At 44.0% G+C, this 22,465-nt stretch overlaps 1 protein-coding gene across 3 annotated transcripts in view; it reads right to left on the reverse strand.

Moving 5' to 3' along the window:
* Positions 1 to 291: 291 nt before the first annotated feature.
* Positions 292 to 22,465, reverse strand: part of thop1 (thimet oligopeptidase 1) — a 155,468-nt gene continuing 133,294 nt past the window's right edge. For 2 of the 3 annotated variants that reach the window (XM_080732412.1, XM_080732411.1), the window contains exons 5-15: positions 21,789 to 21,891; positions 20,726 to 20,883; positions 19,571 to 19,706; positions 16,941 to 17,083; positions 15,297 to 15,389; positions 14,428 to 14,558; positions 12,891 to 13,092; positions 5,851 to 6,037; positions 5,147 to 5,275; positions 3,337 to 3,473; positions 292 to 611 (exon numbers count right to left, since the gene is read on the reverse strand). In XM_080732412.1, coding sequence (XP_080588538.1) covers positions 450 to 611; positions 3,337 to 3,473; positions 5,147 to 5,275; positions 5,851 to 6,037; positions 12,891 to 13,092; positions 14,428 to 14,558; positions 15,297 to 15,389; positions 16,941 to 17,083; positions 19,571 to 19,706; positions 20,726 to 20,883; positions 21,789 to 21,891 — 1,581 coding nt within the window. In that variant the 3' untranslated portion in view covers positions 292 to 449. Of the gene's footprint in view, positions 612 to 3,336; positions 3,474 to 5,146; positions 5,276 to 5,850; positions 6,038 to 12,890; positions 13,093 to 14,427; positions 14,559 to 15,296; positions 15,390 to 16,940; positions 17,084 to 18,834; positions 18,851 to 19,570; positions 19,707 to 20,725; positions 20,884 to 21,788; positions 21,892 to 22,465 lie in introns of all 3 variants that reach the window. The other variant, XM_080732413.1, reaches the window with a different exon arrangement.

A 22,465-nucleotide genomic window follows, 5' to 3' on the forward strand; every position in this document is an offset into this window, starting at 1 on the left:
GGGTCCCTGCTTCATCTCTCTCTCAACTAAGGGGTCCCTGCTTCATCTCTCTCTCAACTAAGGGGTCCCTGCTTCATCTCTCTCTCAACTAAGGGGTCCTTGGCCTGAAAAAAACTGCTCTACTTCCTGTTCTAAAGGCAACAATGAGAAAGAGAAAATGTAGTTTGGAGTTTTTCTAAAAACCTCCAAACTAAATTCCAAATTCTGTAATAACAAACAAACAAGAAGAAAGAAAATCAGCACACAAGTTCAAAACGTAAGATTTTTTTGTATTCATTTATTCATTCCAGATGCATAATTAATTATTAATCACGTTTATTCTCTAGAAAATTCCTCTCGTTCGTCCGTCCGTCCGTCAGTCTTGCTGACGGCTGCGTTGTGGGGGGCGTGGCTTATGGTGGTGGTGGTGGGTCACTGGGGAGCGCGTGCACACCGGCCCTGCTGATTGGTCAACAGGGACAGGGGGCGGCGGCCTCCAGCTCCACCGTTAGTCCTTTGCTCAGGAGGAAGGCTTCCTGCTTGGGGTCGCGACCCAGGAAGTTCTTCAGCATCTCGTAGGCGTCCAATGAGCCGCCAGGGGACAGGATGCACTTCCTGTAGGCCAGGCCCACCTGGGGTCAGAGGTCAACGCAGGGTCCAAGAGGTCAGGAGGTCAAGGGAGGGGGGAGGGGGGGGGGGGGTAGAGAGCAGATGTCACATGGTCTGATATGCAAATAAGATGATTACATATGCAAATAAGACTATTTAAAGGGGAACTAGGCATTCCCCAATCCCCTCTATGACAGGCATCAAACAGGTAGTTGTCTTTGATGCTTTGATTGATAAGAGATCACTAACGAGCACTAACGAGACAACTTTAGTTTTTTACAACAAGGGTTCATATTTTAGATTGTAATTAAAGAATATAAAAGATGAGTGTTCAAATTATTTCATTTACTTCTTTCTATTGTTTTAGAGATTCTTATTTCAGTGGTTGGGGGCATGCGTACAAGTAGCATTATATAATATGTCATTTTACACAGTATAAGCCCATTCCCAAGATACAACGCAAACGTTCATGGTTGGATGTGACTTATGGGGGCTAGAAGTGTTACTGTAAATAGCAATAAAGAAACTGCTGGCTTATTGTGTCTAAAAATACATATTTAGTCGCGTGCCCCCATGCGTACGCATGCCCCACATTTTAGCACGGTAAACATGATAAAACAATAGAACACTCACTTTTTCTTTTCTCTAATTACAATCTAAAATATGAACCCTTGTTGTAAAAAAAAACGAAGTTGTCCTTTAAGAGCTCTGGCTGAGCTCCCCCTGACAAAAACCTCCCTCCAAGAGATGAATGTCAACATAAACAGTGGAACAGAACCAACATACAGCCAGGGGGATGAGTCGTTCTGCAAGGAAACACCCCAGTACAACAATATAGTGGCTCATAGAGACATATGACTTAAAAACGATGTATAAACAATTGAAATTGTGAAATGAAACTGTGTTGAATGATACATTAACCCAGCCACTATAAGAACCTGGAGAGAACAGCCTTCAGTCCCCTTTGCCATCCATCACTGTCTGGAGGCTGCTTAGGTAAACCTTTAATACTGTGTGTTTAAAGACAGACTAGTAATTCAATCCATTCATAGAACTTACTGTAGAACCTAACTTTAAAGGGAAACATGTAGGGGTGTGCCGCCATTTATTTTATTCCCCCCTTTTCTGATTGTTTTTGTTTAGGTAAGGAGCTTAGATTGTGCTTTTTGTTTTGTGTGTAGTTTAGCTCATTTGTATTTCCAGGTAGGGCATTTTTTGGCTTTGGCCACCCTGAAGTTGAGTTTTCCCAGTTTAATTTAACCCTTGTTTGCTCACAATAAATGTCAACCTTTTTCGTCCACTACGCTTGTATTATTTTTACACTATGTGACACTATTGACCCTAGACACCATATAAGGGCGTAACATACATTTATTCACAAGTTTTTGCGACAGTCTTGTGTGATGTGATGAAGCAGGGCTTTACTTTACGAAAAAACGTGTTTGGAACTTGGGAGATATGAGGTTTCTGCCTGACAGTTATGATATGTTGCTGTATAATACTGTACATAGCAACAAGAACCCCAAAAGGAGTTCCCCTCCTGAAAGGTAAGAGTTACAAACAGGGCTTCCCGTCCTAAATGGGTTCATTCACGTTAGTAGGGGTGAAGCAGCTCTGGTCCATTATAGCATAGCGTTAGAAGGACTTCTCCTTTACGCTATGGGACTGATGTGTTGTTTTTGACAGCAACTTTTGATGTAGTTTTAGTCTTAGTCTTTTGAATAAAATGTCATTTAGTTTTAGTCATAATTTAGTCACCTGAAAAGTTTTAGTTTTAGTCTGATTTTAGAAGACTAAATATCATAAGATTTTAGGCAACTGAATCTACAGTTGATTTAGTCAACTAAAATGTATTTTGGCAGGCCTTGATGGCATCGTAATGACTGATTTTACACTTGATTGCGAGCTGAAAATAGCTGATCTACAAGCTCAAAACGCGTCGCAGCGTGACGCGTTGTGAGCTTGTAGTCCCTCCCTAACGTTTTAGTCTAGTTTTAATTTTGTTGACGAAATTGTCAATATATTTAGTCTTAGTTTTAGCCATCACAGCTTAGTTTTTAGTTCGTTTTTATTTACTTTTCGTCAGTGAAAAAAACGCAGTCGACAAACATTTTTCGTCATAGTTTTAGTCGACAAAATCAAGACTGTGATGAGCCCTTGCTCTCCACACCCCAGGCTGCTCAGCCTCTCAGCACTTTGGTTTGACCGTTGTTGTTGGAAACGTACAATATACATGAGTTTGATTTGATGTGTGCGTCATAAGAATGAGTTGTCAATGCCCCTGGTGGATGAATGTGTTAATGCTCTATACCAGGGCTTCTCAAACCTTTTTAGGCCGTGACCCCCAAAATAAACATATTTGAACTGGGGACCCCCCACCCTGACAAGCACTTGGAATTGTAGGTATTACATTTAATGTGACTCGGTTCCGCAGATAACTATTGTGAAAATAGCAGATCTACATGCTCACAACGCCTCACAACGCAAGGCGTTGTGAGCATGTAGATCTGCTATTTTCACAATGTTTGCCTCTTGCTTACTTAATATTTGACAGTTTGGCCAGTACTGTCGAATATTCGACTATTCGAATACTTTGAGGTCGAATACTTCGAATACTAAAATTCACTATTTGTGAATGCCATAGTGTGTGCGCGCGCGTGCGTGTGTGCGTGCGTGCGTGCGTGCATGCGTGCGTGCGTGCGTGCGTGTGTGTGCGCGTGTGCGTGCGGTGTGTGCGTGTCTCCTGACCTTAGGGTTCATGATTCCCTCCTGTTTGAAGCGAGCGTAGAACATGTCCATAGAGAACACCTCACTCCACAGGTAACCATAGTACTGAGCATCATAACCTCCAGCCAGGTGGCCGAACGTAGCAGGCATGTTGGTCCCTATAGATAAATACATATAATACCATTAATACATATATATAATACCATTAATACATGTTGGTCCCTATAAATATATATACATAATACCATTAATACATGTTGGTCCCTATAAATATATATACATAATACCATTAATACATGTTGGTCCCTATAAATATATATACATAATACCATTAATACATGTTGGTCCCTATGAATAAATATACACATAATACCATTAATACATGTTGGTCCCTATAAATATATATACATAATACCATTAATACATAGTACTGTTGGTCCCTATAAATATATATATACATAATACCATTAATACATGTTGGTACCTATAGAAATATATATACATAATACCATTAATACATAGTACTGAGCATGTTGGTCCCTATAAATATATATATACATAATACCATTAATACATAATACCATTAATACATAGTACTGCGCATCATATCTGTACTAATTATGGTATCGACTTTGATATTAAGTATAACGCTAAGAAGAGCATGGTGCTGATCTGTAGAACTAAGGAGGACTTGGAAATCAAGTTCCCTGCTTTTTACTTGTCTGGGCAAACTATGTGTGTGTCGAAAAGTACAACATATCTTGGGCACATTATTACAGACACCCTAGAGGATGATGAGGATATGTCTAGACAGAGGAGAATGCTCTATGTACAAGCAAACATGTTGGTTCGTACATTTCACCATTGTACTACTGATGTAAAGGTAAACCTGTTTAGAGCTGACTGCACCCCTCTCTATATACAGCCCCTCTGTGGGTGAACTATAAGAAAGAGAGCTGACTGCACCACTCTATATACGGGAGAGTGTTTTCTGCTGGTGTTTCAGTCCGAGTGTATCGAAGGGTGCGTTCGGACATGCGCACCGGGTGTGTGCTCAGTGTAGAGCATACATGGGCAACTGGCGGCCCGGGGGCCACATGCGGCCCCCACCTTCACTAAATGCGGCCCTCAGGTTAATATACTATAATAATATATTATTGATTTCAGCTGTTACAATTCCAACATGCAAACATGACCAGCTTTCATTAATTCCGTCTATATTAGGAGCTTAATGACTAGTACTGTCTTTTTCATGTCCAATGTATTTGTATTTACGGTAAGTTCATAAAGTTAACATAAGAACATATAAATGAATTTGAAATTAAATAAATTAAAACAATGTACTTTTCAGGATTCCAATTCAAGAATAGCAAAACAATAATTTAGGATTCCAATTCAAAAATAGCATATCTACAATTTTTTAGCTTGTAGATCGGCTATTTTTGCTATGTTTGACTGTATATGCATTGTGGCCCTCTGGAGTGAGTGTGAAAATATAGTGGCCCTCTCCATCATCAAAGCTGCCCACCCCTGGTGTAGAGAGTGCCTAAACCTTGAGTGTGTACCTTGAGAAGCCTCCACTCCCAGGATCTCCTTGCTCAGTCTAGCGTACTCCTCTCTGTGTGTGTGTGTGTGTGTGTGTGTGTGTGTGTGTGTGTGTGTGTGTGTGTGTGTGTGTGTGTGTGTGTGTGTGTGGGTGGGTTAGGGTTAGGGTTAGTACCTGTAGAAGCCTCCACCCCCAGTATCTCCTTGCTCAGTCTAGGGTCCTCCTCTGTGTGTGTGTGTGTGTGTATGTGTGTGTGTATGGGTGGGTTAGGGTTAGGGTTAGTACCTGTAGAAGCCTCCACCCCCAGGATCTCCTTGCTCATTCTAGCGTACTCCTCTGCAGGGTCCAGGCCAGTCTGGGTGTGGAGAGCCTGGTCCACCTTGGCCAAGACGATCTGACGCAGGTTGAACATCCCTGAGACCCCCAGAGACCCCCACAGACAGGCTTTAGTAATATGACACAACCACAGACCACCAGACAGGCCTTATGAAAGCGGCAAACATCGGCTGATACCGCAATATATCGGTGCGTCCCTAAATTTAACACATCTGGTGCCAACCCCGAGTTTCCAGAGTTTGAAAAGGTTAGGGTTAGGGTACCACCCCTGTGCCAACCCCGGGTTTCCCGAGTTTGGGCCGTTAAAAAAGAAAAAAAGAAAAAAAGAAATGTATTAGGCATGATCGCGATCGAGAAATTGCATGTTTAACCCCCATACCAACCCATTCTTTCAAACACGGCAGCCATGTTTGTTTACATCTGAAGAAAACATAATGGCTGCTAAATCATGAATGCCTGAACGGATTTGAAAGTTGTGAACAGTGTGCACACACGTGGTGCATCATCTAGGAATGGGCGTGCATGATCCGTGCACTATAAATTACATGGAAGTCTATGGAGACCATGGCATCACGGACCATTGAAGAGAAAATATCATTGCAACATAAGTGTTAACTTTAAATATGTGGGTTGAAAATTCCGAGCCGCCGTACCGGTGTTGGCCAGACGTGACTTGATGAGTTTGTCCAGCAGGTGTTCAGGGATGGGAGCTCCAGTCTTGTAGTGCTTGGACATCCTCTGGAGAGGCTCCTTCTCCCACACCCAGTTCTCCAGCATCTGAGAGGGAGCCTCCACGAAGTCCCTCTCCACGTGGGTCCCACTGAACATGGCATAGTCTGCCTGGATGCAGAGATAGAGCTAGTTATGACCCACTGAACATGGTACAGTCCATCTGGATGCAGAGATACAGCTAGTTATGACCCACTGAACATGGCATAGTCTGCCTGGATGCAGAGATACAGCTAGTTATGACCCACTGAACATGGCATAGTCAGCCTGGAGGTAGAGATAGAGCTAGTTATGACCCACTGAACATGGCATAGTCAGCCTGGGGGCAGAGATACAGCTAGTTATGACCCACTGAACATGGCATAGTCAGCCTGGGGGCAGAGATACAGCTAGTTATGACCCACTGAACATGGCATAGTCAGCCTGGAGGTAGAGATAGAGCTAGTTATGACCCACTGAACATGGCATAGTCAGCCTGGGGGCAGAGATACAGCTAGTTATGACCCACTGAACATGGCATAGTCAGCCTGGAGGCAAGAGATAGAGCTAGTTATGACCCACTGAACATGGTACAGTCCATCTGGAGGCAGAGATACAGCTAGTTATAACCCACTGAACATGGCATAGTCAGCCTGGGGGCAGAGATAGAGCTAGTTATAACCCACTGAACATGGCATAGTCAGCCTGTAGGCAGAGATACAGCTAGTTATAACCCACTGAACATGGCATAGTCTGCCTGGGGGCAGAGATAGAGCTAGTTATGACCCACTGAACATGGCATAGTCTGCCTGGGGGTAGAGATAGAGCTAGTTATGACCCACTGAACATGGCATAGTCAGCCTGGAGGTAGAGATACAGCTAGTTATGACCCACTGAACATGGCATAGTCAGCCTGGAGGTAGAGATACAGCTAGTTATGACCCACTGAACATGGCATAGTCAGCCTGGGGGCAAGAGATACAGCTAGTTATGACCCACTGAACATGGTATAGTCAGCCTGTATGCAGAGATAGAGCTAGTTATGACCCACTGAACATGGTATAGTCCATCTGGATGCAGAGATACAGCTAGTTATGACCCACTGAACATGGCATAGTCAGCCTGGATGCAAGAGATACAGCTAGTTATGACCCACTGAACATGGCATAGTCAGCCTGGAGGCAGAGATACAGCTAGTTATGACCCACTGAACATGGCATAGTCAGCCTGGGGGCAGAGATACAGCTAGTTATGACCCACTGAACATGGTACAGTCCATCTAGAGGCAGAGATACAGCTAGTTATGACCCACTGAACATGGCATAGTCAGCCTGGGGGCAAGAGATAGAGCTAGTTATGACCCACTGAACATGGCATAGTCAGCCTGGAGGCAGAGATACAGCTAGTTATGACCCACTGAACATGGCATAGTCAGCCTGGAGGCAGAGATACAGCTAGTTATGACCCACTGAACATGGCATAGTCAGCCTGGAGGCAGAGATACAGCTAGTTATGACCCACTGAACATGGTATAGTCCATCTGGATGTAAAGATACAGCTAGTTATGACCCACTGAACATGGTATAGTCCATTCTAGAGGTAGAGATACAGCTAGTTATGACCCACTGAACATGGTATAGTCAGCCTGGGGGCAAGAGATAGAGCTAGTTATGACCCACTGAACATGGCATAGTCAGCCTGGAGGCAGAGATACAGCTAGTTATGACCCACTGAACATGGTATAGTCCATCTGGATGCAGAGATACAGCTAGTTATAACCCACTGAACATGGCACAGTCCATCTAGAGGTAGAGATACAGCTAGTTATGACCCACTGAACATGGTACAGTCCATCTGGATGCAGAGATACAGCTAGTTATAACCCACTGAACATGGTATAGTCCATCTGGATGCAGAGATACAGCTAGTTATAACCCACTGAACATGGCACAGTCCATCTAGAGGTAGAGATACAGCTAGTTATGACCCACTGAACATGGCACAGTCCATCTAGAGGTAGAGATACAGCTAGTTATGACCCACTGAACATGGTACAGTCCATCTGGATGCAGAGATACAGCTAGTTATGACCGACTGAACATGGTACAGTCCATCTAGAGGTAGAGATACAGCTAGTTATGACCCACTGAACATGGTACAGTCCATCTGGATGCAGAGATACAGCTAGTTATGACCCACTGAACATGGTACAGTCCATCTAGAGGTAGAGATACAGCTAGTTATGAACCACTGAACATGGTACAGTCCATCTAGAGGTAGAGATACAGCTAGTTATGACCCACTGAACATGGTATAGTCCATCTGGATGCAGAGATACAGCTAGTTATGACCCACTGAACATGGTATAGTCCATCTGGATGCAGAGATACAGCTAGTTATGACCCACTGAACATGGTATAGTCCATCTGGAGGCAGAGATACAGCTAGTTATGACCCACTGAACATGGTATAGTCCATCTGGAGGCAGAGATACAGCTAGTTATGACCCACTGAACATGGTATAGTCCATCTAGAGGTAAAGATACAGCTAGTTATAACCCACTGAACATGGTATAGTCCATCTGGATGCAGAGATACAGCTAGTTATGACCCACTGAACATGGCATAGTCTGCCTGGATGCAGAGATACAGCTAGTTATGACCCACTGAACATGGTATAGTCCATCTGGATGTAAAGATACAGCTAGTTATAACCCACTGAACATGGTATAGTCCATCTGGATGTAAAGATACAGCTAGTTATAACCCACTGAACATGGTATAGTCCATCTGTATGCAGAGATACAGCTAGTTATAACCCACTGAACATGGTATAGTCCATCTGGATGTAAAGATACAGCTAGTTATGACCCACTGAACATGGTATAGTCAGCCTGGAGGCAGAGATACAGCTAGTTATGACCCACTGAACATGGCATAGTCAGCCTGGATGCAAGAGATACAGCTAGTTATGACCCACTGAACATGGCATAGTCAGCCTGGAGGCAGAGATACAGCTAGTTATGACCCACTGAACATGGCATAGTCAGCCTGGGGGCAGAGATACAGCTAGTTATGACCCACTGAACATGGTACAGTCCATCTAGAGGCAGAGATACAGCTAGTTATGACCCACTGAACATGGCATAGTCAGCCTGGGGGCAAGAGATAGAGCTAGTTATGACCCACTGAACATGGCATAGTCAGCCTGGAGGCAGAGATACAGCTAGTTATGACCCACTGAACATGGCATAGTCAGCCTGGAGGCAGAGATACAGCTAGTTATGACCCACTGAACATGGCATAGTCAGCCTGGAGGCAGAGATACAGCTAGTTATGACCCACTGAACATGGTATAGTCCATCTGGATGTAAAGATACAGCTAGTTATGACCCACTGAACATGGTATAGTCCATTCTAGAGGTAGAGATACAGCTAGTTATGACCCACTGAACATGGTATAGTCAGCCTGGGGGCAAGAGATAGAGCTAGTTATGACCCACTGAACATGGCATAGTCAGCCTGGAGGCAGAGATACAGCTAGTTATGACCCACTGAACATGGTATAGTCCATCTGGATGCAGAGATACAGCTAGTTATAACCCACTGAACATGGCACAGTCCATCTAGAGGTAGAGATACAGCTAGTTATGACCCACTGAACATGGTACAGTCCATCTGGATGCAGAGATACAGCTAGTTATAACCCACTGAACATGGTATAGTCCATCTGGATGCAGAGATACAGCTAGTTATAACCCACTGAACATGGCACAGTCCATCTAGAGGTAGAGATACAGCTAGTTATGACCCACTGAACATGGCACAGTCCATCTAGAGGTAGAGATACAGCTAGTTATGACCCACTGAACATGGTACAGTCCATCTGGATGCAGAGATACAGCTAGTTATGACCGACTGAACATGGTACAGTCCATCTAGAGGTAGAGATACAGCTAGTTATGACCCACTGAACATGGTACAGTCCATCTGGATGCAGAGATACAGCTAGTTATGACCCACTGAACATGGTACAGTCCATCTAGAGGTAGAGATACAGCTAGTTATGAACCACTGAACATGGTACAGTCCATCTAGAGGTAGAGATACAGCTAGTTATGACCCACTGAACATGGTATAGTCCATCTGGATGCAGAGATACAGCTAGTTATGACCCACTGAACATGGTATAGTCCATCTGGATGCAGAGATACAGCTAGTTATGACCCACTGAACATGGTATAGTCCATCTGGAGGCAGAGATACAGCTAGTTATGACCCACTGAACATGGTATAGTCCATCTGGAGGCAGAGATACAGCTAGTTATGACCCACTGAACATGGTATAGTCCATCTAGAGGTAAAGATACAGCTAGTTATAACCCACTGAACATGGTATAGTCCATCTGGATGCAGAGATACAGCTAGTTATGACCCACTGAACATGGCATAGTCTGCCTGGATGCAGAGATACAGCTAGTTATGACCCACTGAACATGGTATAGTCCATCTGGATGTAAAGATACAGCTAGTTATAACCCACTGAACATGGTATAGTCCATCTGGATGTAAAGATACAGCTAGTTATAACCCACTGAACATGGTATAGTCCATCTGTATGCAGAGATACAGCTAGTTATAACCCACTGAACATGGTATAGTCCATCTGGATGTAAAGATACAGCTAGTTATGACCCACTGAACATGGTATAGTCAGCCTGGAGGCAGAGATACAGCTAGTTATAACCCACTGAACATGGTATAGTCAGCCTGGAGGCAGAGATACAGCTAGTTATGACCCACTGAACATGGTATAGTCAGCCTGGAGGCAGAGATACAGCTACAGTGGGTTACCGTTTTTTCCGTCAGGAGCTTCAAAAGGGCACCTCTCTGTCCCTATCAGTGGCTATAAGTACCTCTCCAGCCACTCCCCCAGAATTTCTCAGCCGCGCCCCCTGGCTATCTTGTATCTTATTTCAATGTGTAGTGTGGCTATTCAGCCAGGGGGAGGCACTTTTTTTTAGTGAGCAAGAGAGTTGAGCAAGCATATTTTTCTCTGTTGATTTCTTTCTGAATTCTAAGGTTAACAGAGCCTTAAAGTTTTCTAGATGATCATTTAAACTGGAAACAACAGATTAATACTATATGTATTCACAGTTACTGTAGATAGCCATCTTCCCTCTTTAAATGTTTTTAAAACTTGTTTATTTATGTTTAAATTTAGATAGATGCAAACAAGACATGTGTTACTTCATTCCTACCCCACAAGGCAATGTGCATTTGGGAAAACTCTAAAATCCCCTCTCTCTCCCCCTTCATTGTGAGCTTGTAGATTTTCAAAAGTCTGAATATAGGGCTGAAGTGGGTTAATATGTATGATTTGTGATAATAATCAAAATCTACCAAGTAACTACTAACTGAAGTTGTGGGTCTGCCAGTACAGTGGTTCTCAACCTGTGGGTCGGGACCCCCTGGGGGTCCCCAGATGATTAACTTAATGTGAAACATTGTTTTCTCACTCAACAGTAAACAAACCAACATAAAGTTTAAGTGTATAGAGGGTATCTGCACATTTCTAAAGTGACTGTTTAAGGACTTTTTAATACCTCTAAAATGACAAATTAAACATTGGCCAAATTGTCAAATATTAGAGGCAGAAATTGTGAAAATAGCAGATCGACATGCTCACAAGTCACAACGCCTTACAAAATGTAATTCCTCAACTCTTAGTGCTCGTCAGGGTGGTGGTGGGGGGTGGGGGGGGGATCCCCGGTTAAAATATGATTATTTTGGGGGTCACGGCCTGAAAAGGTCGAGTACCACTGGTACAAACTAGTGAACATAGTATTAGTTCATCTAGTTGTAAATATACAGCTAGTTATCAACCACTGAACATGGTATAGTCCAGGGGTCTTCAACGTTTTCAGGCCAAGGCCCCCTTAGCAGAGAGAGAGATGAAGCAGGGACCCCCACAACCTGTTCATAGATTCCATATAGTTTCATTGTTTGACAGCACAATCACCAGTGTATTTTGGATTCATGTCAATTTGTGTTTTCAGATATTTAACCACTTGAACCGTCACTACTTAATAAACTTGACTTTTTCACTCCGAACTTGTCTGCTCTTTTTCCCCTCTACACCAAACCACCTTGCTGAAAATAGCTGCGAGGCTTTGTGAGCTTGTAGATCGGCTATTTTTGTCTAAAGTTTTTTTCTCAGAATATGGACGGTAGGGTTCAAATGGTTAAGATAAAAAAAAAAGGAGAAAGTTTCTATCACAGAAAGATTTGGAGGACCCCCTGTAGCAACTCTGAGGACCCCCTAGGGGTCCCGGAACCGCTGTTGAAGACCCTTGGTATAGTCAGCCTGGAGGCAGAGACACAGCTAGTTATGAACTACTACTAAACACTACCTAGTTAGTCTAGTTGCCCCTGGGGAGGCAGTGGCTCAGGGGTAGAGAAACCGTCGTTAGAACACGGAGGGTTCCCAGTTGGATCCCGGGCTCCCCCAGAGTTAGTGTGGAAGAGTCCTTGAGCAAGACTCTGAACCCCTAACTGCTCCTGGTGAGCAGGTTGGTGCCAAGCATGGTTTCCTCTGACATCGCTGTGTGAATGGGTGAATGTAATGTACAATCTATGTAAAGCGCCTTGGATAAAGGCGCTATATAAATGCTGAAGATGGTATAGTCCATCTGGATACAAAGACAAGTCACTCTTCTAGCGCCACCATGAGGCCGGTTCTTGCAAAACACATTAATGGACACAGCTCCTACAATGTGTGCCCTAAAATCACGCAAATCGGTACACGGTATGTCTACACTCATGTATTCAACATGGATCTGTCCCATATAGTGCCACCATCAGGCAGATTTTTTCAAATACTTTTTTGGACACTACTCCTACACATTTTGCTCTCAAATCACGCTGCGACCTGACGGTCGCTTATATCCCGGTTAGGGAGTCTTACTGGTATTCATAAACCTACCTGAGCACAGAGCTGGTGCATGACGTGTCCAAACTCGTGGAAGTAGGTCTCCACCTCGTCGTGCTGCAGCAGAGAGGGGGCGTCGGCCGTGGGCTTGGAGAAGTTGGCCACCATGGCAGCTACGCTCATCTGTCTGGAGCCGTCACACAGCAGGCAGCCTGGCTGCAGGCCGAAGCAGGCCGCGTGGCCGTACTTACCCTCCCTGAAATATAATAATATATATTAATATTATTACTGCAGGCCGCGTGGCCGTACTTACCCTCCCTAAAATATAATATTATATATAATATATATTAATATAATAATAATAATAACACAGCAGGCCGCGTGGCCGTACTTACCCTCCCTGGAAACATCACAATAATAATAAATGTATATCTTTTTTTCTAAAGTTTTTATCCTAAGATTTTGTAACTAATTTCTTTCTGTAATCCTGGGCTCTGCTCTCCCTCTGCCAACCTGGGGAGAGCTCTGAACTGAGCTCATGCTTCTTAAGTGCATGAGGAGTGAGCAAGCCGCTTCTTATCACCTGACAGGGGGGGGGGGGGGGGGGGGGTTTCCCCGGTTTAGGCGCGTGTTTCCTAAACCCACTAGGCTTGAGTTAAGACCCGCCTCGCGGAAACGCAAGAACTTCTAGGAGTGTCTGAAATCCTTGCCAGACACATGGAGGGTGGATAAAGTCAGTAAAGGCATGAAGACAATCTTAAAACTTGTACTGAGAAAAGCCTGCATTTGCACAATGCACAGCTATTAATGTGTCACTACAGTGCTCAAAATAAACTGTGCTAAACAAAAAAAAACTGAAACTTACTTTGTACTGTGCTTAAAAAAAGGACACTTTGTAACTTTGCAAAAGAGAAAAACGCACTGAGAAACTATTAATGTGTCACTACTGTGCTCAAAATAAAAACTCTTACTGATTATCAGTTACATTGATTGTTATAGTTTGGATATGGCTTTGGGCGTATTATGCTGTGTGTATTATTGTAATGGATCGGTAGGTAGTAGGTACAGTATTGCTTTGCACTAAGAGCACTAACGTTCATAATATGCACTTTCATACTAAAGATTATTAAGAGGGGCGTTTCTGCGAGGCGGGTCTTAGCTCAAGCCTGGTGGGTTTAGGAAACACACGGTTTAGACGTAGCGTGTGGAAGGAACACGTTATTCCAACCAGTTCCTTTCCCCTCCATCAGGCGCCCCGGCTGGCCAGGGGGAGGCAGTATAGAGACCAGGATTACTGCATGTTATCAGGGAGGGTATCTACCCTAATTCCAAGTCAATCGTAAGCCAAAGTCTAAACATGTTTTTTAAACTTCTATAAAACAACCAGTTCTCTTGTGGAGGACCAGAAAAATGATCTTCACAATGTCTATTTATGTCACTTTACCGTGCACACACACACACACACACACACACACACACACACACACACACACACACACACACACACACACACACACACACACACACACACACACACACACACACACACACACACACACACACACACACACACACACACACACACACCCACCTGGGGAACAGGTCCAGATAGAACTGGCCCACACACACTCCAGAGGTCTTGTCAGTGACAGAGTAGAGAGTTACGTCAGGATGCCACACGGGGGCGCCATCCACCAGGCTGAAGGACAGGCCCAGAAGCTCCTGGAAGGGAGATTGAATTCAACCATTCTTTAAACAAATATCAATTATTTCATCAAATAATCTATTCATAATAATAATTCCATTGAAGGCGAAAGGTTAAAAAAATATAAGTATTAAACAAGAATCGTGGAAAAAACAAACAAACTGTAGATCTGCCATTTTCACAAAATTATTTTAGCTTTTTGCATCCTCAAATCCATATAATTGTCCAATCACAAAAGGGACATTTTGGGTTACTCTAGAGCAGTGGTTCTCAACCTCTGGGTCGGGACCCCCAGGGGGGCCCCTATATTATTACAAACCAACAAAGTTTAAGTGTATAGAGGGTATCTGCACATTTCTAAAGTGACTGGGACTTTTTAATACCTCTAAAATGATACATTAAACATTGGCCAAATTGTCAAATATATAGAGGCAGAAATTGCAGATCTACATGCTCACAACACCTTGCGTTGTGAGGCGTTGTGAGCATGTAGATCTGCTATTTTCACAATAGAACTGTGTTATACAAAATGTAATGCCTCAACTCTTAGTGCTCGTCAGGGTGGGGGGGGGGGGGGGGGGGTTGGCACCATAAGTGTTAAAATATGATTATTTCGGGGGTCGCGGCCTGAAAAGGTTGAGAACCACTGCTCTAGAAAAAAAAGATAAAGCTGGTAAAGTACTTTTAGCTTGGTTGCAACCAGACTGAATAATGACCAAGAAACGTATTCCACACACGCTGCAGTCCTCATGTACCTGATAGATGTCCAACAGACCCTTAGTCACCACCTCCATGGGGAAATACTCCTTTAACTGGTTCTGGTCAACAGCATATTGGGTCTCCTCAACCTGGGAGAGGAGAGGAGAGGAGAGGAGAGGAGAGGAGAGGAGAGGAGAGGAGAGGAGAGGAGAGGAGAGGAGGATTTCTTGAACGTGAAGTGATAGAGAGCTTGTACAACAAAGGATTCCACCTCCGTTTTACGCCTGTATAGCTGTGATGTTACAATGTGACCTTAGAATGTAAAGTTGAATTGAATGGTGGATTAGGCATATGGTGACAGCCCTGCTCTAGTAGTATCGCGTGGCCAGACTGTTTGGGAAATGCTCCCGTCATAGTCTGGGGTAACATAAGAAGAATGATGAGTATATGTTTAAAGCGGAAGTGAAGCCTCCTCCCCACTTCCATTTCCGTTTCACATCGCGCACATTTATACTAATATAAAATCATCTAAGCATATTTAGCTTGCTGCTTAGCAGAAATGAAAATTTAAAATATATTTTCATGAACATAAAAGCCAGCATCCATTACTTGCCATTCAGGAGCTGTAGTTCCAGACTCTATATAGCATTCAGAGATTGTGGAACAGTTGTCTCGTCTGGCTACGTGAGACTACTGACGCAGTGACCTGCCAGCCTCATCCTTCTCTCTCTGACTGTGTCTGTGACCTCGTCAGTCGATCAGAGGACCTTGTGCTCCCCCAAAACCATTCCCCTCAGTCGAGAGGCTTCACAGTTTCTGCTCCTTCCCCATAATGCTTTAATGCACTGCAGGTTTAGCTCTATCTTTGAAATAGAAATGACTGTAAATGTGAGTGAACTGTTGTGTCCATGTTTTATTGTAGAGACCAGGATAATCCATGCTGCATTTCATGTGGAGGAAAACCAGTCGATAACGATAACTATGCTTTCTGACGAGAGGAAAAGCTGGCGGTCATTAGTGCTGGTACTTTGGTAGAGTAGTCCTGCCTGTATCTCTGTACCTGGGTCATATAGTAGCTGGTGTCCCAGACATATAGAGTAGTAACTCATGCAGTAGAGTGGTTACCTGGGTCATATAGTATCTGGTGTCCCAGGCATATAGAGTAGTAACTCATGCAGTAGTAACAGTAGTAATGCAGTAGAGTGGTTACCTGGGTCATATAGTATCTGGTGTCCCAGACATATAGAGTAGTAACCCATGCAGTAGAGTGGTTACCTGGGTCATATAGTATCTGGTGTCCCAGGCATATAGAGTAGTAACTCATGCAGTAGAGTGGTTACCTGGGTCATATAGTATCGGGTGTCCCAGGCATATAGAGTAGTAACTCATGCAGTAGTAACAGTAGTAATGCAGTAGAGTGGTTACCTGGGTCATATAGTATTGTGTCCCAGGCGTGCAGCTCTCTACAGATAAGAGTAATAGTGTAGTGTAGTATAGTAGTAGTAGTATATGTATCTAACCTGGGTCATATAGTATTGTGTCCCAGGCGTGCAGCTCTCTACAGATAAGAGTAGTAGTGTAGTATAGTAGTAGTAGTATATGTATCTAACCTGGGTCATATAGTATTGTGTCCCAGGCGTGCAGCTCTCTACAGATAAGAGTAATAGTGTAGTATAGTAGTAGTAGTATATGTATCTAACCTGGGTCATATAGTATCTGGTGTCCCAGGCGTGCAGCTCTCCATCGAAGCTCAGCCCTCTCTTCTCACACTCCTTCTCCTTCAGTCTGAGCAGAACCTTCCTCTCCTCGTCGCCAAGAGGCTTCAGCTTACGAGCCAGCTCCTCTGATAGGAGGAGAGAGACCACATGTTATTAACATTCAATTAAAAGGCTTCAGCTTACGAGCCAGCTGCTCTGATAGGAGGAGAGAAAACACCTTCGTCAGTATCCCCATCATCATCATTTCTCCTTTAGTCTGACGGCTGGACTACACCAGAAAATGTGCACGGACACGTGTCGTCCGAAAAGCCCCTGGCTACACCTTCTTGGAGTATTTGTGCGGGAGACCTGTGTACACAGCGCATACATGCGTGTACAAAATGGAACCAATCCTATTTTTACATTATCCGTGAGCCTGGTGTAACCGGTGTCGATTGGTATAAATTGGATCTTTCCAAACACGCTGTGCACACACAGTAAATTCTACGCACTGACACGCGTGAGAAGCCTTGGTGTAGTCCGGCCGTTGGGAGCAGCGCCCTCTCCTCATCTTCCAGAGGAGAGACGACACAGCATCATGTGATGAGGACACAGCAGACATGATGAGAGGGAGGAGATGATCATTCACTCTGCTCTCCATCCAACAGGCTCACACAGTACGCATGCAGTGGTGCTTTGGGATTTTCTTTTCCGGGCGGACGGTCATTTATTGACGTCACGTGCACGCGCCTTTAGAGGCTATTTAGATAGAAAGGATGTCAGCAGATCTAATGGTGGGAAACAATAGTTTTCTAGTCTTAATTACATTTGCATTGTTACTTAAGATTTTATGTTCTACTTTCTTTTAATTCGTTTAGAAAATACAGCGCTGCAGTAGGCTAGAGAAACGAAGTTTGCCTTGAACGAATCTCAAACACTAAATACCACAGTAATGGAGCCATGTATGAGGACACACACACATCGACACATGCACATGCAGTCACAGCTGGAAACCAAGGCGTTAAAGTAGGCTATATCCATATGAATAGAGGGGGCTTGAGGACGCTCACACATTCACCACTAGAAACCTGTTATGCAGTAGCCACTGATTAAAGTACAGCTTGTAGTTTGTGGGGGGTTGTCGCGGCTCTCGTGGGGGGTGTGCACGCGTTTACACGCTCGTGCACCGTTCGGTGCCGTCCGTGTGGGAATTTATTTGACCGGACAGCGTCCGGTCGCGTCCGGCCTCCAAAGCGCTACTGTACGCATGTTCACTGAAATCACCATAGCATTCCAATCAAAATATTAGGTTCACGATATACAATTTTCACGATTACGTGTATTTTATTATCATTATAATGATTTATCTTGCAGCTGGTAGCATGGTGACTCACTGCTGTGGACTGGGCTTTAGGTTTGTTACACTACTAGGACTGTGGTAGGACAGAAGACCACTGACTCACCCAGGAACACAGAGACCTTCTTGTATGTGTAGTACTAGAGGAACACCTTCTTGTATGTGTAGTACTAGAGGAGCAGTGACTCACCCAGGAACACAGACCTTCTTGTATGTGTAGTACTAGAGGACCACTGACTCACCCAGGAACACAGACCTTCTTGTATGTGTAGTACTAGAGGAGCACTGACTCACCCAGGAACACAGAGACCTTCTTGTATGTGTAGTACTAGAGGACCACTGACTCACCCAGGAACACAGACCTTCTTGTATGTGTAGTACTAGAGGAACACTGACTCACCCAGGAACACAGACCTTCTTGTATGTGTAGTACTAGAGGACCACTGACTCACCCAGGAACACAGAGACCTTCTTGTATGTGTAGTACTAGAGGAGCACTGACCTTCTTGTATGTGTAGTACTAGAGGAGCACTGACTCACCCAGGAAGACAGAGACCTTCTTGTATGTGTAGTACTAGAGGAGCAGTGACTCACCCAGGAACACAGAGACCTTCTTGTATGTGTAGTACTAGAGGAGCACTGACCTTCTTGTATGTGTAGTACTAGAGGAGCACTGACCTTCTTGTATGTGTAGTACTAGAGGAGCACTGACTCACCCAGGAACACAGAGACCTTCTTGTATGTGTAGTACTAGAGGAGCAGTGACCTTCTTGTATGTGTAGTACTAGAGGAGCAGTGACCTTCTTGTATGTGTAGTACTAGAGGAGCAGTGACCTTCTTGTATGTGTAGTACTAGAGGAGCAGTGACCTTCTTGTATGTGTAGTACTAGAGGAACACCTTCTTGTATGTGTAGTACTAGAGGAGCACTGACTCACCCAGGAACACAGAGACCTTCTTGTATGTGTAGTACTAGAGGAACACCTTCTTGTATGTGTAGTACTAGAGGAACACTGACCTTCTTGTATGTGTAGTACTAGAGGAACACTGACTCACCCAGGAACACAGAGACCTTCTTGTATGTGTAGTACTAGAGGAGCACTGACTCACCCAGGAACACAGATACCTTCTTGTATGTGTAGTACTAGAGGAACACCTTCTTGTATGTGTAGTACTAGAGGAGCACTGACTCACCCAGGAACACAGAGACCTTCTTGTATGTGTAGTACTAGAGGAACACCTTCTTGTATGTGTAGTACTAGAGGAACACTGACTCACCCAGGAACACAGAGACCTTCTTGCCAGACTTGGCCATGTTCATCTCCAGGACGAAGTCACTGTGGGTGGAGAAGCCCAGCAGAGAGCTCTTCTGAGCCCGAAGCTCCACCAGCTCCTTCAGGATCACTGAGTTCTCCTGGAGGAGAGAGAGAAGAACCATGAGAACATCTGGAACATCATCTATAAACAATACACCAGCTCCTTCATGAGAGAACATCTGAAACATCATCTATAAACAATACACCAAGAGAAGAACCATGAGAACATCTGAAACATCATCTATAAACAATACACCAAGAGAAGAACCATGAGAGAACATCTGAAACATCTTCTATAAACAATACACCAGCTCCTTTAGGATCACTGAGTTCTCCTAGAGGAGAGAAGAACCAATCGGGAGATAAGCGACTGTCAGGTTGCATACACAAACTTTAGCAATCGTAGCCAATCAGGAGGGAATATGGGAAATGTTGATGACATGACTTTAGAGATACTTTGCGTGATTTTAGGGCAAAATCTGTAGGAGCCAGTGTCCAAAAATGTGTTTTGCAAGAATTGGCCTCATGGTGGCGCTAGAAGAGGGGCCATGTGAGAAATGAGGGGTGGAGGTTGTGGTTTGGCAGCCAAGGAGTGTGTGTGCAAAGTTTGGCATGGATAGGGGCAACGGTGGCGGAGATATGAGCAGAGCAAAAGTGTGATATGACGTGACGTGATGGACAGATGGACTGACAGCCAGTGGAGGTTTTCATAGTAACTTGTGAGCTGACATAAATGCATTTGGAATTAAATAAAAAGGTTACTTTTCAGGATACCAATTCAAAAATAGCTAAAACTAATTCAGGATTCCAATTAAAAAATAACCGATCTACAAGCTCAAAATGCGCCACACTGCAACGCGTTGTGAGCTATTTTCGGCAAAAGAGGTTTGGTGTAGAAGGGCAAAACGAGCAGACTAAGTACAGAGTACAAGTTTATAAAGTGGTTAAATATCTGAAAACACAAATTGACATGAATCCAAAATACACTGATGATTGTGCTGTCAAACAATGAAACTATATGGAATCTATGAACAGGTTGTGGGGGTTGCTTCATCTCTCTCTCAGCTAAGGTGGTCCTTGGCCTGAACACGTTGCTCAGTTAAAGGCCTGCTCTCACCTCTTTGCAGCGGGAGTTGAAGGCCTGCTCCAGCTTCTTGCGCGTCTCGGGGACGAAGCACTTCTTCATGGTGGGGAAGTAGTGAGGATACTTCAGGGTGATCTTCAGCTTGTCTCCCTCGGCCTCCAGAGAGCTGAGGAAGTCCTCTGGAAGACCTCCTGGGAACAGTAGTATGTTGTACAGCAGTGTTTCTCAACCACTGTGCCTGGGGACCTTTGGTGTGCCCCTGAGAAGGGTCAAGTGTGCCCCTTGAAACTGCTTGAAAACCAGTATTGTATTTACCATTTTAAAAAATATTTAAACTAGTGAAAACAAGCACACAGTGAGAAGGGTCAAGTGTGCCCCTTGAAACTGCTTGAAAACCAGTATTGTATTTATCATTTTAAAAATTATTTAAACTAGTGAAAACACAGCACACACCGCCTCGCACCGCGAGGCATTTTGTGCTTGTAGATGTGCTGTTTTCACTACTGAGCAGGGCTTTACTTTGCGAAGAAACAAACAAATTTGAAACTTGGAGATACAAGGTTTCTTCCCGACAGTGATATTTACTCCCCCATATTATGTTGGTGTGACCATGCAGAAAAAAGGTTGAGAAACACTGCTACAGCATGTGAGGAAGACCTCCTGAGAACAGTAACACACACTGCATGTGAGCGTCAACCGTTATAAACCATGGAAAGATGCCACGTTGTCCCTTCAGGATAAGAGCCGTGCAACAGGGCAAGTACAGTAGAAGCTGGTGTTCCGTTACGCAGATGACCAGAAAGGGGAAGATGGTAGCCTGATTTCAGACTCCACTGAAGCTTGCTCTCATTGGAGGAGCCGCCATTTCGGACGGATAAACTGCAGATTTTGAACACAACACCAGACCAGAGAAGCAGTCCGCTCAGAGAGTGGGCGGGTCTATGGGCTGGAGCCAGGCTAGGAAGATGGATGGTTTGTAGATCTGCTATTTTCACAACCACACTTGCAGTTTCACAGAATCGCATCTTTCTAATTTCTCTTCTTTTTTTTTGGGGGGAATTTAGAGTATTCAGGGTTCAGGGTCAGTGCTGCTCACCCAGCTCCTCTCTGGTGAAGGTCAGGTTGGTGGTGTCTTCGTTCAGATGTTTGTTGAAGTCGATGCACAGGTTGCTCAACTTCTTCTTGATGCCCTTGATCTCCTGACAGAGAAGATCATATACAGGCCGTTTCGTTTAGATTCTAACTGAACACGAGACACCATTAAAAGTACAATTCAACACAAACACTGGTGAGATATAGTTGACCTGTTGACATTATGGAACCAAAACGGGGAATCGATAAAAAACTGAATCAGAAGAATCGGAATCTATAAAATGTCAGTATTTGTGTTTTATTTTGTTGACAGGACTGTTGAGAAATGTTTTATAAACACCACAGTGGTATTGATTAGGGATGTCACAATTATGACATTTTATTTTACATGACAATTAATTGTCACTCAAATAATTGCGATTACCGATTTAATTGTGTTTTTGTCGTTGACAATTACATTTCTGTTTGGCTTTTAGGCTTTGAAGTTGCACATGGCAGATATGACATATCCTTAATATACAAAGAAATGCAGCGATGCGGCGCGTTGTCACACACACACACACACACACACACACACACACACACACACACACACACACACACACACACACACACACACACACACACACACACACACACACACACACACACACACACACACACACACACACACACACACAC

Source organism: Nannobrachium achirus, assembly GCF_963921795.1.
Source record: "Nannobrachium achirus genome assembly, chromosome: 1".
NCBI lineage: Eukaryota > Metazoa > Chordata > Actinopteri > Myctophiformes > Myctophidae > Nannobrachium > Nannobrachium achirus.